The sequence below is a fragment of the Oncorhynchus gorbuscha genome, unplaced genomic scaffold (genome assembly GCF_021184085.1).
Source record: "Oncorhynchus gorbuscha isolate QuinsamMale2020 ecotype Even-year unplaced genomic scaffold, OgorEven_v1.0 Un_scaffold_3959, whole genome shotgun sequence".
In the NCBI taxonomy this organism is placed as follows: domain Eukaryota; kingdom Metazoa; phylum Chordata; class Actinopteri; order Salmoniformes; family Salmonidae; genus Oncorhynchus; species Oncorhynchus gorbuscha.
The window spans coordinates 19785-40665 of record NW_025748088.1 but is presented as its reverse complement, the minus strand read 5'-3'; the positions used below and the strand labels follow the sequence as shown (position 1 = coordinate 40665).

Below are 20881 nucleotides of genomic sequence, written 5' to 3'. Positions count from 1 at the left end.
TTCTAACAAACATTTTGCAGAGGCTCAGAGAGTTGTTAGAACCAGAGTCTTGACATGTTTTTTAACCCTTTTCTCTTTGGAGATTGCAGTGAATGGAGAAAGTGGTTGTAGATGAGTCTGGCCTGTTTTTGTGTGTGTGTGTACACACCTCTTGCAGGGCCAGCAGGACCAGTGGTATCTGCTCTGTGTAGAGTAGTCCCTGGGACATCAGAGACAGACAGGTCTTTGCATCCCTCTTCAGCTCATCATAACTGTCATCATTCTCCACTGGAGCGATCTACAAGAGGAGACAGATGAGGGTTGTTAGCATTCAGCCAGAGGATGATAGACCTCCCATCAGTCTGGTTCCTCTCAAGGTTTCTTCCTTCCTTGACCCACCCACCTTGAAAAGCAGGGGTAGCAACTGGAGCTGCTCTGGAACGGCTGTGGAGAAGGAGCGTCCAGCACTGGCCATCAGCCACTTGAGTACTGGAAACACATACATAACCTTTTTACATCGTATGCTCTGACCAAGGTCTTCATAACTAAACGTTTGGCACATTGAATTACTGAAATCTGTATCGTGCAGTGATCCAGTGAGCCGGGACTCTTCTCTCTTGGCTTTACACCTGGGTTTATTAGCTCCATCAACTCTATCCCTGACCTGTCTTCAGTAGTTTGACGAACTGGGTTAGGGGTCATACCTGGGTTAGGGGTCGTACCGTCCTTTTGTAGTTTGATGGGTTAGGGGTCGTACCTGTTTTCAGTAGTTTGATGGGTTAGGGGTCGTACCTGTTTTCAGTAGTTTGATGGGTTAGGGGTCGTACCTGTCTTCAGTAGTTTGATGGCCTGTGTCCTCTCATCCTGCTCCCCCACATCGTTCTCCTCTACCACGTGGTTCTGGATCTCCTCGTCCCCCTCCGTCAGGGGTTTGAGGCGCAGCAGTATGCGCTCTGTGAACTCCTTGATGCGGGGCGAGGCCGTGGGCTGGGTGTACGGCAGGTTGACGTCTATCATGAAGATGTAGGTGAGGACGCTGGAGAAGAGAGGAAAGAGAACGAAAGAGGAGGCAGAGGGAGATTAACACCTTTAGTTTAGTTCACTCATGAATCTAGAGTTTTGCATTTAGGCCAACATTTTTGATGTATTCCTCTTTTTCGACAGTTTGCTGGTCTCTCCTCTTTCAGTTCTCTCATGAATGATAAAATCAACAATTCTACCTGGTTTAACATAAATAAATAAAAAGCATAAGGTGATCTCTTTGCCAACCTGTGAAAAGTTATGGACAAATGTTTACCTACTATGACTGACGTGTGGTTAGATACCGAGCTGAATGTACTATGACTGACGTGTGGTTAGATACCTAGCTGAATGAACTATGACTGACGTGTGGTTAGATACCTAGCTGAATGAACTATGACTGACGGGTGGTTAGATACCTAGCTGAATGAACTATGACTGACGGGTGATTAGATACCTATGAGCTGAATACCTAGCTGAATGAACTATGACTGACGTGTGGTTAGATACCTAGCTGAATGAACTATGACTGACGTGTGGTTAGATACCTAGCTGAATGAACTATGACTGACGTGTGGTTAGATACCTAGCTGAATGAACTATGACTGACGTGTGGTTAGATACCTAGCTGAATGAACTATGACTGATGTGGTAAGTGGCAGTAAGCTATGGACAAGAGGGTCAGCAATGAAAATGTTTGTGTAATGTGTTGGCGGGTCCTACCTTCCGATGCGCTCACGGACGTTCTTGTAGACCTGTGTGAGTTTGGGCTCTAGGTACTGCAGCAGTCTGTGGAGCAGCTCAGGGACCCTCCACTCCTGTTGAGCCAGGCCCCCCTGCAGCACATACAGACGACTGGGCAGGAGAGAGGAGAGTTATACACACACCTAACCCTCCTGCAGAGTCAGGCTTCCCTGCAGAATATACAAACGACTGGACAGGAGAGTTACACGCACGCACGCACACACACACACCTAACCCTCCTGCTGAGTCAGGCTTCCTTGCAGAATATACAAACGACTGGACAGGAGAGTTATACACACACACACCTAACCCTCCTGCTGAGTCAGGCTTCCCTGCAGAATATACAGATGATTGGACAGGAGAGAGGAGAGTTATACACACACCTAACCCTAAGGCTAAGTCAGGCCTCCCTGCAGAGTACACAGAAGACTGGACAGGAAAGAGGAGAGTTATACACACACCTAACCCTAACGCTAAGTCAGGCCTCCCTGCAGAGTACACAGAAGACTGGACAGGAGAGAACAATAAAATATAATCAAAAAAGAAAGGAGGACCAAGGCACTCATATTATTATTCTTGACTCACAGACAAACATTTTACAGACAAACAAACCATCATCGACCCAGACTCCATAGTTGTGTTTGAATACCCATACGAACATACTGTTTACTACATACTTAATAGGTATATACACTACATACTATTAGTTCATTTTAGCACACTGTAAACGAACGGTATCCTTTCAGTTGAGCGTACTTAGCCTGTCGACCGGAAGTTGATGCTGTTGCTATGCAACCTCTTGCTAGCTTGTTAGCATAACAAATGACTAGCTACCTATCTCTCTGATTTGGTCCTGCCGTACATACCTATACGTACGCTACGGTCACAAGACGCAGGCCTCCTTATTGTCCCTAGAATTTCTAAGCAATTTCTCAAGCCCAGCTGGAGAGGCAGGGCTTTCTCTATAGAGCTCCATTTTTATGGAATGGTCTGCCTACCCATGTCAGAGAAGCAAACTCGGTCTCAACCTTTAAGTCTTTACTGAAGACTCATCTCTTCAGTGGGTCATATGATTGAGTGTAGTCTGGCCCAGGAGTGGGAGGGTGAACGGAAAGGCTCTGGAGCAACGAACCGCCCTTGCTGTCTCTGCCTGGCCGGTTCCCCTCTTTCCACTGGGATTCTCTGCCTCTAACCCTATTACAGGGGCTGAGTCACTGGCTTACTGGGGCTCTCTCATGCCGTCCCTGCAGGGGTGCATCACCTGAGTGGGTTGATTCACTGTTGTGGTCATCGTGTCTGGGTTGGCCCTATTCGGTGTCCTGTGTGAATCTAAGTGTGCGTTCTCTAATTCTCTCCTTTCTTTCTCTCTCTCGGAGAACCTGAGCCCTAGGACCATGCCCCAGGACTACCTGACATGATGACTCCTTGCTGTCCACAGTCCACCTGGCCATGCTGCTGCTCCAGTTTCAACTGACCTGAGCCCTAGGACCATGCCCCAGGACTACCTGACATGATGACTCCTTGCTGTCCCCAGTCCACCTGGCCATGCTGCTGCTCCAGTTTCAACTGTTCTGCCTTACTATTATTTGACCATGCTGATCATTTATGAACATTTGAACATCTTGGCCATGTTCTGTTATAATCTCCACCCGGCACAGCCAGAAGAGGGGGCCAGGCCACCCCACATATGCTCTCTCTAATTCTCTCTTTCTTTCTCTCTCTCTCTCTCTCGGAGGACCTGAGCCCTAGGACCGTGCCCCAGGACTACCTGACATGATGACTCCTTGCTGTCCCCGGTCCACCTGACTGTGCTGCTGCTCCAGTTTCAACTGTTCTGCCTTGTTATTATTCGACCATGCTGGTCATTTATGAACATTTGAACATCTTGGCCATGTTCTGTTATAATCTCCACCTGGCACAGCCAGAAGAGGACTGGCCACCCCACATGGCCTGGTTCCTCTCTAGGTTTCTTCCTAGGTTTTGGCCTTTCTAGGGAGTTTTCTAGCCACCGTGCTTCTACACCTGCATTGCTTGCTGTTTGGGGTTTTAGACTGGGTTTCTGTACAGCACTTTGAGATATCAGCTGATGTACGAAGGGCTATATAAATAAATTTGATTTGATTTAGACTTTTTACGACTTCAGGTGTGTTCGTAAATTCAATCTGGAGTGCACTCTGGGCGTACGTAATTTCAGAGAGTTGTCAAATTGTCTGTTAGTAAATTCAGTGTTTGGCTCTTGGAGCATTCAGAGCGCACACTGGACCCTCTGGCCGAGGAAAGGGTTGATCCAAGCGTTCGAATGTGCTGGGAAGTTAGACGCATTAGTACTAGCCTACTAACGTTAGCTAGCTAGCTAACATACCGGTACATACCGCTGTAATGATATGTTGTGGTTCGTAAGGAAAGCGCAGCTAACAAATTGTCAGTCAACGTAACTTATTTGAAAAGTCATTATTTTATTACATTGCTCAAAATATCTTAACATTTGTCATAATTAGTTAAAGCAATGAAATTGTATCTGCTCTAGTCGGACTTCGGCTCAAATCGGCTGCATATTCGCAGCCATTTTCTTGAAATCTGAAACCGTTGTGAAGCCACGCCCATTCTCTGTATTATTATTATTATGATTGTATTCATTGTATTGTGCTCTCAAAACATGGAAATAGTGTCCACTGCTTGTATACTTCATATTTTGGCGAATTTAGTACGACATCCGGGAACTTTTGGCACACTAACTATATCCATACTATGGCCAATAAGCATACTATATACTCAATTTACATCACAAAAGTAAAGGTAGTACGAGTATTGGAACACAGCTCATCTCTTCCATGCAGGACTAGTCGTCTGGGCACATATGGAGCAGAATAAATACACCCGTCCACAGAAACACCTAGACACTAATAGGATGAGAATTAAAGGAGACAAGGTGTTTCCTTACCAGGCATCTACGAAGGATCCCCCCTCCCCGTTGACTGGAGATTCCATCAGCATTTCAAACAACCAGTGGAGCTTCCTGGGGTCTCTGCTCTCCTGTACAACACAACCAACCTAAAGTCAACATCTGTTCTCCTGTACAATAACAAGGTCAAATGTCAACAGCATGGAAGCAGGGAAGGAAACAAGGAGAGAGGATGCATTTGGGACCAGAGGAACTACCAATTGAGAAAGAACCTGAAAGAAATGGACTGCTGAATGAGAGGGATGGGATGGTTAGCAGCTTACACAGGCTGTGGCGATGCAGGTGCCCCAGTCAGCGTATGTTTCTACAGTGATGTTGTTCAGAGCTGTACGGATCAGAGGACACAGCAGCTCCCACAGACTCTCCACCTGGGAGGGGAACATAGGTCAAAGGTCAAGGACTTAACAAATATTCAACTTTTATTTATCTAGGTAAGTCAGTTAAGAACAAATGCTTATTTGCAATGAGGACCGGCAGTACTGGTTATAAGCATGGTGTTACCACAGCGTATGTCTCTCTTCCCTACCTTGCCATAGGTCCAGTGAGTTCCTTCCTCTCCCCTACCTTGCCATAGCTCCAGTGTGTTCCTTCCTCTCCCCTACCTTGCCATAGCTCCAGTGTGTTCCTTCCTCTCCCTACCTTGCCATAGCTCCAGTGTGTTCCTTCCTCTCCCCTACCTTGCCATAGGTCCAGTGTGTTCCTTCCTCTCCCCTACCTTGCCATAGCTCCAGTGCTTGCTGCCTCTGATCAGTCCAGAGGTGATCTCTGCTACACAGCGCTGTTTGCTCTCATGTGTGTCGGCCACCAGACGCTCCATGTGTGGTTTCAACAGGGGCAGAAAGGCATCGTTGAAGTTCCGGAACAGGCCCTGAGGGATAGAGGAGAGGAATAAAACACAGTTAGGGAAGCCTGATTCTTAACTAGGGTTGCCATATCAGAAATCCTGGTTGGAGGATTCTGGATTTCCTGCTTATTCCAGGAAACTTCCAGACGTGTTTTCTAGAAAACTGGGGATTTTGGATTACCAGTTACCAGTACAGAGTCAATGTGCAGGTGTTACGAGGTAATAACTTGTCTATATACAGGGAGTATCAGTACCTGCCCGCAACCTGCCCGCTTGACCCTATCCCCTCCTCTCTTCTCCAGACCATTTCCGGAGACCTTCTCCCTTACCTCACCTCGCTCATCAACTCATCCCTGACCGCTGGCTACGTCCCTTCCGTCTTCAAGTGAGCGAGAGTTGCACCCTTCTGAAAAACCTACACTCGATCCCTCCGATGTCAACAATTACAGACCAGTATCCCTTCTTTCTTTTCTCTCCAAAACTCTTGAACGTGCCGTCCTTGGCCAGCTCTCCCGCTATCTCTCTCTGAATGACCTTCTTGATCCAAATCAGTCAGGTTTCAAGACTAGTCATTCAACTGAGACTGCTCTCCTCTGTATCACGGAGGCGCTCCGCACTGCTAAAGCTAACTCTCTCTCCTCTGCTCTCATCCTTCTAGATCTGTCGGCTGCCTTCGATACTGTGAACCATCAGATCCTCCTCTCCACCCTCTCCGAGTTGGGCATCTCCGGCGCGGCCCACGCTTGGATTGCGTCCTACCTGACAGGTCGCTCCTACCAGGTGGCGTGGCGAGAATCTGTCTCCTCACCACGCGCTCTCACCACTGGTGTCCCCAGGGCTCTGTTCTTGGCCCTCTCCTATTCTCGCTATACACCAAGTCACTTGGCTCTGTCATAACCTCACATGGTCTCTCTTATCATTGCTATGCAGACGACACACAATTAATCTTCTCCTTTCCCCCTTCTGATGACCAGGTGGCGAATCGCATCTCTGCATGTCTGGCAGACATATCAGTGTCATATCATACAGGTCACGTGGGGGTAGTATATGGGGCTTTGGTGACAAAACGGATGGCACTGTGATAGACTGCATCCAATTTGCTGAGTAGAGTGTTGGAGTCTATTGTGTAAATGACATCGCCGAAGTCAAGGATCGGCAGGATAGTCAGTTTTATGGAAGCATGAGTAAAGGAGGCTTTGTAGCAAAATAGGAAGCTGATTCTAGATTGAGTTTTGGATTGGAGATGCTTAATGTGAGTCTGGAAGGAGAGTTTATAGTCTAACCAGACACAAAGGTATTTGTAGTTGTCCACATATTCTAAGTCAGAACCGTCCAAAGTAGTGATCCTAGTCGGGCAGGTGCGGGCAGCGATCGGTAGAAAAGCAAGCATTTAGTTTTACTAGCATTTAAGAGCAGTTGGAGGCCACGGAAGGAGTGTTGTATGGCGTTGCATCTCATCTGGAGGTTTGTTAACACAGTGTCCAAAGAAGGGCCAGAAGTATACAGAAGTGTGTTGTCTGCGTAAAGGTGGATCAGAGAATCACCAGCAGCAACAGCGACATCATTGATATATACAGAGAAAAAGTCGGCCAGAGAATTAAACCCTGTGGCACCCCATAGAGGCCCTCTGATTTGACACACTTAACTCTGACAAGTAGTTGGTGAGGCAGTCACTTGAGAATAAGAATGCGGTGATTGACAGAGTCGAAAGCCTTGGCCAGGTCGATGAAGACAGCTGCACAGTACTGTCTTTTATCCATGGCAGTTATGATATTGTTTAGGACCTTGGGCGTGGCTGAGGTACACCCATGGCCAACTCGGAAACCAGATTGCATAGCGGAAAAGGTACGGTTGGATTCGAAATGGTCGGTGATCTGTTTATTAACTTGGCTTTCGAAGACTTTAGAAAGGCAGGGCAGGATGGATATAGGTCTGTAATAATTTGTGTCTGGAGTGTCTCCCCATTTGAAGAAGGGGATGACCGTGGCAACTTTCCAATCTTTAGGGAACGCAGACGATATGAAAGAGGTTGAACAGGCTAGTAATAGGGTTCGCAACAATTGAGGCAGATACTTTCAGAAAGAGAGGGTACAGATTGTCTAGCCCGGCTGATTTGTAGGGGTCCAGATTTTGCAGCTCTTTCAGACGATCAGCTATCTGGATTTGGGTGAAGCAGAAGCGGGGGGGCTTGGGCAAGTTGCTGCGGGGGGTGCAGAGCTGTTGGCCGTGGTCGCGGTAGCCAGGTGGAAAGCAAGGCCAGCCGTAGAAAAATAATTATTGAAATTCTTGATTATCGTAGATTTATCAGTGGTGACAGTATTTCCTAGCCTCTGTGCAGTGGGCAGCTGGGAGGAGGTGCTCTTATTCTACATGGAGGATTTTACAGTGTCCCAGAACGTTTGGGAATTCATGCTACAGGATGCAAATTTATCTTTGAAAAGCTAGCCTTTGCTTTCCAACTGCATGTGTATATTGGTTCCTAACTTCCCTGAAAAGTTGCATATCACGGGGCTATTCGATGCTAATGCAGTACACCACAGGATGGTTTTGTGCTGGTCAAGGGCAGTCAAGTCTGGAGTGAACCAAGGGCTATATCTGCTCTTAGTTCTACATTTTTTGAACGGGGCATGCTTATTTAATGCAACCGCTGTGTCAGATTTTTTTTTAATGGCGCTCAGAGCCCAAACTAGCCAATAGAATATCCACCATGTTGCTCAGTAAACATTAGTCATAAATAGCATTATAAACATTCACTTACCTTTGATGATCTTCATCAGAATGCACTCGCAGTTTCACAATAAATGTTTGTTTTGTTCGATAATGTCCATAATTTATTTCTATATAGGTTCTTTTGTTAGGGTGTTTGGTAAACAAATCCAAAAGCGCGTTCAGGTCCAGTCGGACAAAAAGTTAAAAAGTTATGTTACAGGTCGAAGAAACTTGTCAAACTAAGTATAGAATCAATCTTTAGGATGTTTTTATCATAAATGTTCAATAATGTTCCAACCGGAGAATTCAATTGTCTGTAGAAAAGCAATGGAACAAGAGATACATCTCATGTGAAATGCGCGTGACTGACAACGAGGCTGCTACCCCTTAGTCAAACAGCTCTCATTCGCTCCCACTTCACAGTAGAGGCCTGAAATGTTCTAAAGACAGTTGACATCTAGTGGAAGCCTTAGGAAGTGCAAAATAACCCATGTCCCACTGTGAATTCGATAGGGGCGAGTTAAAAAACGACAAACCTCAGATTTCCCACTTCCTGGTTTGATTTTTCTCAGGTTTTTGCCTGCCATATGAGTTCTGTTATACTCACAGACATCATTCAAACAGTTTTAGAAACTTCAGAGTGTTTTCTATTCAATATTAATAATAATATTAATTTATTAGCATCTGGGACTGAGTAAGAGGTCGTATACTCTGGGCACGCTATTCATCCAAAAGTGAAAATGCTGCCCCCTATCCCAAAGTTAAGGAGAAGTGTATCTAAAGTTCCATGCATAAAACTTGAATTTTCATCGACATTTATAATGAGTATTTCTGTGAATTCATGTGGCTCTCTGAAAAATCATAGCATGTTTCTGAACTACTGAACATAACATACCAATGTAAAATACGATTTTGGATTTAAATATGCACTTTATCGAACAAAACATACATGTATTGTGTAACATGAAGTCCTATGAGTGCCATCTGATGAAGATCATCAAAGGTTAGTGATTCATTTTATCTCTATTTGTGCTTTTTGTGACTCCTCTCTTTGGCTGGAAAAATGGCTGGGTTTTTCTGCGGCTTGGTGGTGACCTAACATAATAGTTTGTGGAGCTTTCGCTGTAAAGCATTTTTTAAATCAAGACACTGTGGCTGGATTAACGAGAATTTGATCTTTAAAATGGTGAAATTTGATTTATGAGATTTCTGTTGAGTTGTATTTGGCGCCCTGCAATTTCATTGGCTGTTGGCGAGGGGTTCCGTTTCTGTCCAAGACAGGTTAAGATGGTGAGGAAATCACATTTAAAGAATATCCAGGCATCCTCTACTAACGGTATGAGGTCAGTATCCAGGATACCAGGGCCAGGTCGATTAAAAGGCCTGCTACCCGAAGTGTTTTAGGGAGCGTTTGACAGTGATGAGGGGTAGTCGTTTGACAGCGGATCCATTACGGACGCAGGCAATGAGGCAGTGATCGCTGAGATCCTGGTTGAAGACAGCAGAGGTGTATTTAGAGGGCAGGTTGATCAGGATGATATATATGAGGGTGCCTCGTGTTTACGGATTTGGGGTTGTACCTGGTAGGTTCCTTGATAATGTGTGAGATTGAGGGTATCTAGCGTAGATTGTAGGGCGGCCTGGGTGTTAAGAATGTCCCAGTTTAGGTCACCTAACAGTACGAACTCTGAAGATAAATGAGGGGCAATTAATTTGCATATGGAGTCCAGGGCACAACTGGAGGCTGAGGGGGTCTACAGCAAGCGGTAACAGTGAGAGACTTATTTCTGGAAAGGTGAATTTTTAGAAGTAGAAGCTCAAACTGTTTGGGCACAGACCTGGATAGCATGACAGAACTCTGCAGGCTGTCTCTGCAGTAGATTGCGACCCCGCCCCCACGGCAGTTCTATCTTGGCGGAAAATATTGTAGTTGGGGATGAACATTTCTTTTTTTTTGTGGCCTTCTTAAGCCAGGATTCAGACACGGCTAGGACATCAGAGTTGGCAGAGTGTGCAAACAAACTTAGGGAGGAGGCTTCTGATGTTGCATGAAACCAAAGCTTTTACGGTTACAGAAGTCAACAAATGATAGCGCCTGGGGAATAGGTGTGGTACTGGGATCTACAGTGCCTGGGGGTAACCTCTACATCACCAGAGGAACAGAGGAGTAGGATAAGGGTATGGCTATAAGAACTGGTTGTCGAGTACGTTGGGAACAGAGAAGAAAAGGAGCAGATTTCTGGGCGTGGTAGCATAGATTCAGGGCGTAATGTACAGACAAGGGTACGGTAGGATGTGGGTACAGTGGAGGTAAACCTAAGCATTGAGTGACGATGAGAGAGGTTTCGTCTCCACATGTGTGGAGGGTGGGACAAAAAGCTACGGCAAGGTAAGCGGGACTGAAGGCTCTACAGTGAAATAAAACAATAAGGATTAGCCGAGAGAAGGCATATTGACAAAGAGAGACATAATGCAGTCGCCAGTGTTGATCGTGAGAGCTAAGACAACAACGGGTAAATGGCGATGAATGGGCAGAGCGGGTCAGTTAGGTACATACAGGACCGGAGTTTGAGGCTGGGGCCGACAGATAAACAAAATGAGGTACCGTGTTATTGAAACAGTTCCGGGGGCATCAGCTGTGTAGCAGAGTAATCATAGGGTCTAAAGAACAGCAGTAGGCGAGTCACAGAGCCATTCAGTAGTCAGTACTACGCTAGGCGAGTGGGGGGAGACAGTGCTTAGAATGCTAGCGGGCCGGGGGGAAGAAGATGGGTCTTCGGCAACATCGCAATGGAAAAGCCCGGTGCAAGCACTTCGGCAGACCAGTCGTGATAGATCGGCGGGTCTCCGCGTCGACATCAAAGGGTCCAGACCAATTGGCAAGAGGTATTGTAGCCCTAGAATTAGCTGGTATATGGGCCTAGCTCAAGGCTAACTGGTGCTTGGGGGTAGAAGCTGTTCAGGGTCCTGTTGGTTCCAGGCTTGGTGCATCTGTACAGTTTGCCATGCAGTAGCAGAAAACAGTCTATAACTTGGGTGTCTGACAATTTTTTGGGCCTTCCTCTAACACCGCCTGGTATAGAGGTCCGGGAGGACCCAAGCCAAACCTTTTCAGTGTTGGTTGGTGTGTAGCCTGTTTGTCTTGCTGACGTTGAGAAGAGGTTGTTGTCCTGGCACCACACTTCCAGTTCTCTGCCGTCCTACTTATAGGCTGTCTCATCAGATCCAGTTGTAGAAGGTGTTCAGTCCCAGGGTCCTTAGCTTAGTGATGAGCTTGAGGTGACTATGTTGTTGAACGCTGAGCTGTAGTCAATGAACAGCATACTCACAGCATGTTCCTGTTGTCCAGGTGGGAGAGGGCAGTGGGGATGCTTTGCCTGTTTGATGGCTCATCAGAAGTCATTGAGGGAGTTCTCATAAGCTTCCGGATAAGTGTCCCACTTCTTGAAAGCGCCCGGCTCTAGCCTTTAGCTCAGTGCGGATATTGCCTGTAATCCATGGCTTCTGGTTGGGATATGGATGTACGTTCACTGTGGGGACGATGTCATAGATGCACTTATTAATAAAGCTGGTGACTGATGTGGTAAACTCCTCAATGTCATCGGATGAATAACGGAACATATTCCAGTCTGTGGTAGCTAAGCATCCGCTTCATCAGACCACTTCCGTATTGGGCGCGTCACTGGTACTTCCTGTTTGAGTTTTTGCTTGTAAGTAGGAATCAGGAGGATAGAGTTGTGATCGGATTAACCAACTGGAGGGAGAGCTTTGTATGAATTTCTGTGTGTGGAGTAAAGGTGATCTAGAGTTTATTTTCGTCGAGTTGCACAAGTGACATACTGGTAGAAATGAGGTAAGACAGAGTTCAGTTTGCCTACATTAAAATCACAGATGAGCATTTTCTTGTTTGCTTATGGCCTTATGCAGCTCATTGAGTGTAGTCTTGGTTTGTTGTGGTAAATAGACAGCTACAAAACATTTATAAAAACTATTTTGGTAAAACTATGGTCTACATCTAAGGTATTAAGGTATTCAAGCGAGCAGAACCTCGAGACTTCCTTAATATTAGAGATCGCGCACCAGCTGTTGTTAACCGTGAGACACACACCTCCCCCCGTTATGTCAGATACATAAAATAGAGCTCGATGTATATTATTATCCCTGTCCTTGTTCAGCCAAAACGCAGCGAAACATAGGACATTACAGTTCTTCAGGTCCCGTTGATAGGATAGTCTCGAATGGCGCTTGTCCAGTCTGTTCTCCTGTGATTGTACATTCGCCAATAGAACGGAGTGTATAGGCGGTAGTTTCGTCAGGGTGCCCACAGGTCGGCCTCTCTCACGCCGTCTCTTTCTCTTCTGAGAGTCAGTGGTCCTGCGCCACTGACTCTTAGAAGTAGAAATATGATCAAAATTGAGGTTATTGATCGCTGTTCTGTTGTCCAGAAGTTATTTTTGGTCATAGGAAATGATGGAAGATACATTATGCATAAATAAAGTTAAGATCAGTGAAAAAAAGAGAAACACCCAAAATAGCAGACTTGGTCAGGAGCCTGTAAAAGCGACAGCGGTCCATTGTAGCACCATTCCAACCATTTTCTTAGCCTACAAAAACTGTCTAGGTTCATCCTCAGAAGTCTTCCCTCGTTTACGTAGCTTCTATCTGTCATGCTCACCCAGTCTACATTTGAAAAAGTCAGAGGGAAGCAAGGAGACCATTTGAAGAGAGGAATCAAGGTATTAATAAGGGTTCAGGAAAGACCTTTGAGATTGAAGAGAGGAATCAAGGTATTAATAAGGGTTCAGGAAAGACCTTTGAGATTGAAGAGAGGAATCAAGGTATTAATAAGGGTTCAGGAAAGACCTTTGAGATTGAAGAGAGGAATCAAGGTATTAATAAGGGTTCAGGAAAGACCTTTGAGATTAAATCCTGATCTGTCTCCCTCACCTTGAAAAGGCAGAACCTGCGGGGACTGAACTTGTCCTTGCCCTTGCGGTCCTCCAGAGAGAGGAACTCAATCAGCTGGTTGATGAATCCTGGATCTGAGAAGTGGTCATAGATGATCTGCTCTCGCTGGAGGGAAGAAACAAAACAGTTATAACAGTGGACATGAGATATCACCTTTTACAGCAGAGGATGTTACATACATTTTTCAAGAGTGAGAGAAAGCATTCTGATTCTCTACCCTTCAGCCAGAAGTGTGCCGTTGTCACTCCCACTCATGCATTTCAAAAGCATTGGAAGCATGCATGGCTCGAGGGAGTTTCCACCATATTCCTTACACTAAAATAAATTAATTTTACATCCATGACGGGGGAGTGTAGGAGTGCACACTTCGGGAACAAGGGTAGAGCACCGGACTGTGGCCATTGTGTGTGTGTGTGTGTCATCTCCTCACCTCTGTCATCTCCTCCCTGGTCAGTCCTTGTTTGGGCTGCTCCTCAGAAGGAGCGTACATCATGAGTTTCTGTGGCCAGCTGTAGTATCCCCAGTGGGTCTTCTCTACAAACGTACAGCCCTCCCAGTCCTGCTGGGTACGAGGCAGACTGCTACTGTTATACTGGAGCCACTGGTTATCAGGCCTGTCCCCTGCTATCAAACCAGCCAGCTCTTTCATACCACCTGGTAAAGGGAAGAGGAGGAAGAAGGAGAGAGGGAAGAGAGATGACCATGAGGTTACTGTTATACTGGAGCCACTGGTTATCAGGCCTGTCCCCTGCAATCAGACCACTTGGTAGAGAGAGAGAGGTGGTGAGATAAGCTGCCTGTATATGTTACAGGGTTCTCACAGGCAGTGGCAAGATAAATTCAAGGACTTAAGTACTTTTTCAAGCACTAACATTTATCTTTAGGATCATCAATTTGTAGTCATGAATATTATGTGATTGTTTCTAGTCGCCACCAGATGGCAGTATATCGCTACAACCTCATAACTACCGAACAAGTTCTATGCAATAATACTTTGTTTCAGTTACTTACTACATACATGAGTGGTAAGTCAGCACTAATGACGATGTAATTTAAGTATTGATGAGCAGAGCACACATTTCCTATTCACATTACTACACAATTCCAGCTTAATGACTGTGCTTTAGTGTTGCCGGTCAGGAGAAGAGCAGGTGGGCTGTGTGAAGAAAACGGCACATGAATGACAACCAGAATGGCAGGAGCACGGCTGCCACTTGATAAAGCAGAAAATCGCGGGCTCCCCGTGAAGCTCTGGAGGTTGTTGCAGAAAAAGTCACAATGTAGAACAGGCACTAGCGCAGAATGCAGCGTTGTCATTCCCCCTTCATGTGGCTCTTCAGGGCTTATTCACCCAATGACAAACTTTGACTCATTTTTTGCACTTTACAAGGAGTGGGTTGGAGGCGTCCAGTGATGTAGTGGTGAGTAAACTACACTGAACAGAATTATCAACACAACATGTAAAGTGTTGGTCCAATGTTTCATGAGCTGAAATAAAAGATTCCAGAATTGTTCAAGGCAGAATTGAATCTACATTGTGCATTTCAGCTGTGGATGTGCCGTTTGGCCTGGCTGAGTGGCATTGTGGGTGTAATGAGCGAGCCCGCCTGGCAAACAGAGCTAAACACGTGGGAAAATACAACTCGCTAGTCTGCCTGGAAATTCATTTGCAAGACCAATACATTTTTCATAAATATATTTGAAAATGATATTTGAAAATATTTGAAAATGAAGTACTTTTCAAGTACCAACAAAAGGTCTGATTATCAAGGTATTCCGGTACTTGAATTTCAGAGTGCCAAATTCAAGTACTTTAAGCACTTTGTGCGAACTCTCCTGTTATAAATCTGACCTGGGGTCAAATAGTATTTGTTTTCTTTCAAATGCTTTGATTCAGCCTGCCTGGAGTTCCAGGTGGACAGGGTTTGCAATTTTGGGACTATTCCTTTGGTTCCACAGCGCCAGAGCAAACACACTCAACCGCAGCTCAAAACAAATATTATTTAAACCCAGGTAAAAGGACTGGTGAGGAGACAAAGTGCAGGTTACTTACAGAGCGTGTTGGAGCTGACTGGTACTTTTCTGTGTGGCCTCTTGAGTTGCTTCATGATCCCTGCAACAGCTGATATCGCCACCTAGTGGGGAAATAAATACATGTATAAAGATGTTTCTATCTTACAATGAAATACCATAATGATTAAAGTCCTCAGCAGAGGTGAGAATATACATGTATGAAGATAAGTGTATTTGTGTGTGAAACGTTGTTGACTGCTGCCATCTTGAAGAGATCTCTTTTACTTTATCTCAATGTAGTGAATGAAACTGAACGCATGACTGGGTGTCTGAGTGATTCTACGTGTGCACGGACAGAGTGTGCACGGACAGAGTGTGCACGGACAGAGTGTGCACGGACAGAGTGTGCACGGACAGAGTGTGCACGGACAGAGTGTGCACGGACAGAGTGTGCACGGACAGAGTGTGCACGGACAGAGTGTGCACGGACAGAGTGTGCACGGACAGAGTGTGCACGGACAGAGTGTGCACGGACAGAGTGTGCACGGACAGAGTGTGCACGGACAGAGTGTGTACGGACAGACTGTGTACGGACAGAGTGTGTACGGACAGAGTGTGTACGGACAGAGTGTGTACGGACAGAGTGTGTACGGACAGAGTGTGTACGGACAGAGTGTGTACGGACAGAGTGTACACGGACAGAGTGTACACGGACAGAGTGTACACGGACAGAGTGTGTACGGACAGAGTGTGTACGGACAGAGTGTGTACGGACAGTGTGTGTACGGACAGACTGTGTACGCGGACAGAGTGTACGCGGACAGAGTGTACGCGGACAGTGTACGCGGACAGAGTGTGCGGACAGAGTGTGCACGGACAGAGTGTGCACGGACAGAGTGTGCACGGACAGAGTGTGCACGGACAGAGTGTGCACGGACAGAGTGTACACGGACAGAGTGTACACGGACAGAGTGTGCACGGACAGAGTGTGCACGGACAGAGTGTGTACGGACAGAGTGTGTACGGACAGAGTGTGTACGGACAGACGGACAGAGTGTACGCGGACAGAGTGTACGCGGACAGAGTGTACGCGGACAGTGTACGCGGACAGAGTGTACGCGGACAGAGTGTACGCGGACAGTGTACGCGGACAGAGTGTGCACGGACAGAGTGTGCACGGACAGAGTGTGCACGGACAGAGTGTGCACGGACAGAGTGTGCACGGACAGAGTGTACACGGACAGAGTGTGCACGGACAGAGTGTGCACGGACAGAGTGTGCACGGACAGAGTGTGTACGGACAGAGTGTGTACGGACAGAGTGTGTACGGACAGACTGTGTACGGACAGAGTGTGTACGGACAGAGTGTGTACGGACAGAGTGTACACGGACAGAGTGTACACGGACAGAGTGTGTACGGACAGAGTGTGTACGGACAGAGTGTGTACGGACAGAGTGTGTACGGACAGAGTGTACACGGACAGAGTGTACACGGACAGAGTGTACACGGACAGAGTGTACACGGACAGAGTGTACACGGACAGAGTGGTTGCTGTGGCAGTGCCCACCTTGCGGACCAGGAGGGAGTCATGGTTGAGGCTCTTGACGAAGAAAAGGACAGCGGGGGAGGGGAGGGGGTGGTCATCCCTCAGTAACAGAGACATGAAGCCAATGGCAATGTGCTCAAACTTCCAGGGCCTGCAACATAAAGCAGATGTGTTCAGGAGGTGGAAAACATTTTGAAACAGAGGTACTGCCTGAAGTCGTCCAATAGAAACAGACATTTTGGTATTTCGTGGAATTTTAAATGTTGAAGATAGAAATGTAAGAAATAGAGCCAACAGGATATTATTGTACCGTCTGTCATTGGGATGATGTTAACCTTCATTTTTCTGTCATTGGGATGATGTTAACCTACATTTTTCTGTCATTGGGATGATGTTAACCTACATGTTTCTGTCATTGGGATGATGTTAACCTACATGTTTCTGTCATTGGGATGGTGTGAACCTACATGTTTCTGTCATTGGGATGATGTTAACCTACATGTTTCTGTCATTGGGATGGTGTGAACCTACATGTTTCTGTCATTGGGATGATGTTAACCTACATGTTTCTGTCATTGGGATGATGTTAACCTACCTGTTTCTGTCATTGGGATGATGTTAACCTACATGTTTCTGTCATTGGGATGATGTTAACCTACATGTTTCTGTCATTGGGATGGTGTGAACCTACATGTTTCTGTCATTGGGATGATGTTAACCTACATTTTTCTGTCATTGGGATGATGTTAACCTACATTTTTCTGTCATTGGGATGATGTTAACCTACATGTTTCTGTCATTGGGATGATGTTAACCTACATGTTTCTGTCATTGGGATGATGTTAACCTACATGTTTCTGTCATTGGGATGATGTTAACCTACATGTTTCTGTCATTGGGATGATGTTAACCTTCACGTTTCTGTCATTGGGATGATGTTAACCTTAATTTTTCTGTCATTGGGATGATGTTAACCTACATGTTTCTGTCATTGGGATGATGTTAACCTACATGTTTCTGTCATTGGGATGATGTTAACCTACATGTTTCTGTCATTGGGATGGTGTGAACCTACATGTTTCTGTCATTGGGATGGTGTGAACCTACATGTTTCTGTCATTGGGATGATGTTAACCTACATGTTTCTGTCATTGGGATGATGTTAACCTACATGTTTCTGTCATTGGGATGAGGTGAACCTACATGTTTCTGTCATTGGGATGATGTTAACCTACATGTTTCTGTCATTGGGATGGTGTGAACCTACATGTTTCTGTCATTGGGATGGTGTGAACCTACATGTTTCTGTCATTGGGATGATGTTAACCTACATGTTTCTGTCATTGGGATGATGTTAACCTACATGTTTCTGTCATTGGGATGGTGTGAACCTACATGTTTCTGTCATTGGGATGATGTTAACCTACATGTTTCTGTCATTGGGATGATGTTAACCTACATGTGTCTGTCATTGGGATGGTGTTAACCTACATGTTTCTGTCATTGGGATGATGTTAACCTACATGTTTCTGTCATTGGGATGATGTTAACCTACATGTTTCTGTCATTGGGATGGTGTTAACCTACATGTTTCTGTCATTGGGATGATGTTAACCTACATGTTTCTGTCATTGGGATGAGGTGAACCTACATGTTTCTGTCATTGGGATGGTGTGAACCTACATGTTTCTGTCATTGGGATGGTGTGAACCTACATGTTTCTGTCATTGGGATGGTGTGAACCTACATGTTTCTGTCATTGGGATGATGTTAACCTACATGTTTCTGTCATTGGGATGAGGTGAACCTACATGTTTCTGTCATTGGGATGGTGTGAACCTACATGTTTCTGTCATTGGGATGGTGTTAACCTACATGTTTCTGTCATTGGGATGGTGTTAACCTACATGTTTCTGTCATTGAGGCGGTCCAGAAGTTCACCAACCAGCTTGTCATATTTCCTGAGGGAGACAGCACAGTAGTAGTTTGGAAAGTGTGTGGACATTATACTGTAGACATAACTGAGGGATTAGTTTAACAATGGGAACTGGTAGACCTTTGCTAGTGTGATAATACACCAATACAAATGCAAGTGGATGATTTTCTGCACAGTCCAACAACAGTATTGTAGTGTTTATTCATTAGCAGTGTCCAGCACTCTTCTTGCTGTCTGATAAAATAGATATGTACTCACTGTTCAGAGTCTAAGTTCTTCTCCTCCTGCCTCCTGAGGCCCTCTGCTTCTTCTTGGTCTGAGGGGACAGGTTCCGGGGGCAGAGGAACACCAGAGGTCTGGAGCTGCACGGCCACCGCACGGCATTCTGATGGGATCTACATTACAGTTAAGAGGTTTAATCATATATTATTATATGTGTTATATAGGACGAGGTCTGGAGCTGCAGTAATCATGTCATGACGTTATTACTTTCACTTTACAATCAGATCAAGTTGACATGGTGTCATTAAAACCCAGATGGTTGTAATGATAATTTTGACCAATGGAAAGGCAGGAAGAGACTCTTACAGCAAAGTCTATGCCGATGGTCTCGTACTGGCGGTGGATCTTGTCAGCGAGGTCGTCGAACAGGCGGACGATGGAGGGCTTCTCCAGGGACATAGCTGAGCTGAGTCCTGAGCGGACGATGGCAGGCCAGGTCAGGGTGATGCAGTCCCAGTCGTGCAGGTTGGCCAGGCACACCCCACTGTGGTTCCCCAAGAGACAGTATAAGGCACCCTAGAGAGAGAGAGAGAGAGATCGCAAGCGAGAGGAGAGAGAGTGCGAGCGAGCGAGAGGAGAGCGCGCCCAGATAGGAGAGAGAGAGCGCCCGGAGAGGAGGGAGAGAGCGCCCGAAGAGGAGAGAGAGAGAGCGCCCGGAGAGGAGAGAGAGCGCCCGGAGAGGAGAGAGAGAGCGCCCGGAGAGGAGAGAGAGCGCCCGGAGAGGAGAGAGAGAGCGCCCGGAGAGGAGAGAGAGAGCGCCCGGAGAGGAGAGAGAGCACCCGGAGAGGAGAGAGAGAGAGCGCCCGGAAAGGGGAGAGAGAGCGCCGAGAGGAGAGAGAGAGCGAGAGGAGAGAGAGCGAGAGCGAGAGGAGAGAGAGCGAGAGGAGAGAGAGAGCGAGAGGAGAGAGAGAGCGAGAGGAGAGAGAGCGAGAGGAGAGAGAGCGAGAGAGAGATGAGGAAGGATAAAGACAATGAAGGATGGGGAAATAGAAGAAAGAGGGATCAGTTATTTTACATTTTCTCCATTTACAGTGGGGCAAAAAAGTATTTAGTCAGCCACCAATTGTGCAAGTTCTCCTACTTAAAAAGATGAGAGGCCTGTAATTTTCATCATAGGTACACTTCAACTATGACAGACAAAATGAGAAAAAAAATCCAGAAAATCACATTGTAGGATTTTTAATGAATTTATTTGCAAATTATGGTGGAAAATAAGTATTTTCATTCACATTCATTCAATCAGTCAGTCAAATAATAATTTAGTCAGCTGATTGATCAATAAATGACTCAATCAATCAATTGGTCAACAATTAATCAATTAATTTATCAATCAATTTGCAATAACCAGCCTAGACCATGTGTGTGTGTATGTGGACAGAATAAGAGTATTGGAGAAACAGGACAGAGAGCGAGACAGGACAGAGAGCGAGACAGGACAGAGAGCGAGAGAGGACAGAGAGCGAGAGAGGACAGAGAGCGAGAGAGGACAGAGAGCGAGAGAGGACAGAGAGCGAGAGAGGACAGAGAGCGAGAGAGGACAGAGAGCGAGAGAGGACAGAGAGCGAGACAGGACAGAGAGCGAGACAGGACAGAGAGCGAGACAGGACAGAGAGCGAGACAGGACAGAGACAGTCGTACTTTGAACTGCTGCTGTGTGACGTCGGAGCGGTCTGGTTCCAGGAACTCCAGCACACGGGGGATCACGTCCCTGCAGCAGAAGTTATAGGTTCCCAGAGCCGTGAACAGCACACTCTGAGCCCGGCTACGCACCTAGAGGAGCAGACATGGGGGGAGAGACACTTAAATGGTGTTTCTTTCTTAATACATTTTCCTTGATTCCTTGCATCCTCTATCCTCGCCACTTCCTCAAAAAACAA

At 46.1% G+C, this 20881-nt stretch overlaps 1 protein-coding gene across 1 annotated transcript in view; it reads right to left on the bottom strand.

The window, feature by feature from the left end:
• Positions 1 to 148: 148 nt before the first annotated feature.
• Positions 149 to 20881, bottom strand: part of LOC124028281 (proteasome activator complex subunit 4B-like) — a gene marked incomplete at both ends in the record, with an annotated part of 40039 nt that continues 19306 nt past the window's right edge. The window contains 15 exon segments of the mRNA XM_046340386.1: positions 149 to 277; positions 383 to 468; positions 807 to 1015; positions 1723 to 1854; positions 4685 to 4776; positions 4969 to 5073; positions 5421 to 5573; positions 13206 to 13331; positions 13657 to 13880; positions 15280 to 15361; positions 16808 to 16937; positions 18694 to 18747; positions 18981 to 19117; positions 19311 to 19520; positions 20643 to 20774. Coding sequence (XP_046196342.1) covers positions 149 to 277; positions 383 to 468; positions 807 to 1015; positions 1723 to 1854; positions 4685 to 4776; positions 4969 to 5073; positions 5421 to 5573; positions 13206 to 13331; positions 13657 to 13880; positions 15280 to 15361; positions 16808 to 16937; positions 18694 to 18747; positions 18981 to 19117; positions 19311 to 19520; positions 20643 to 20774 — 2001 coding nt within the window.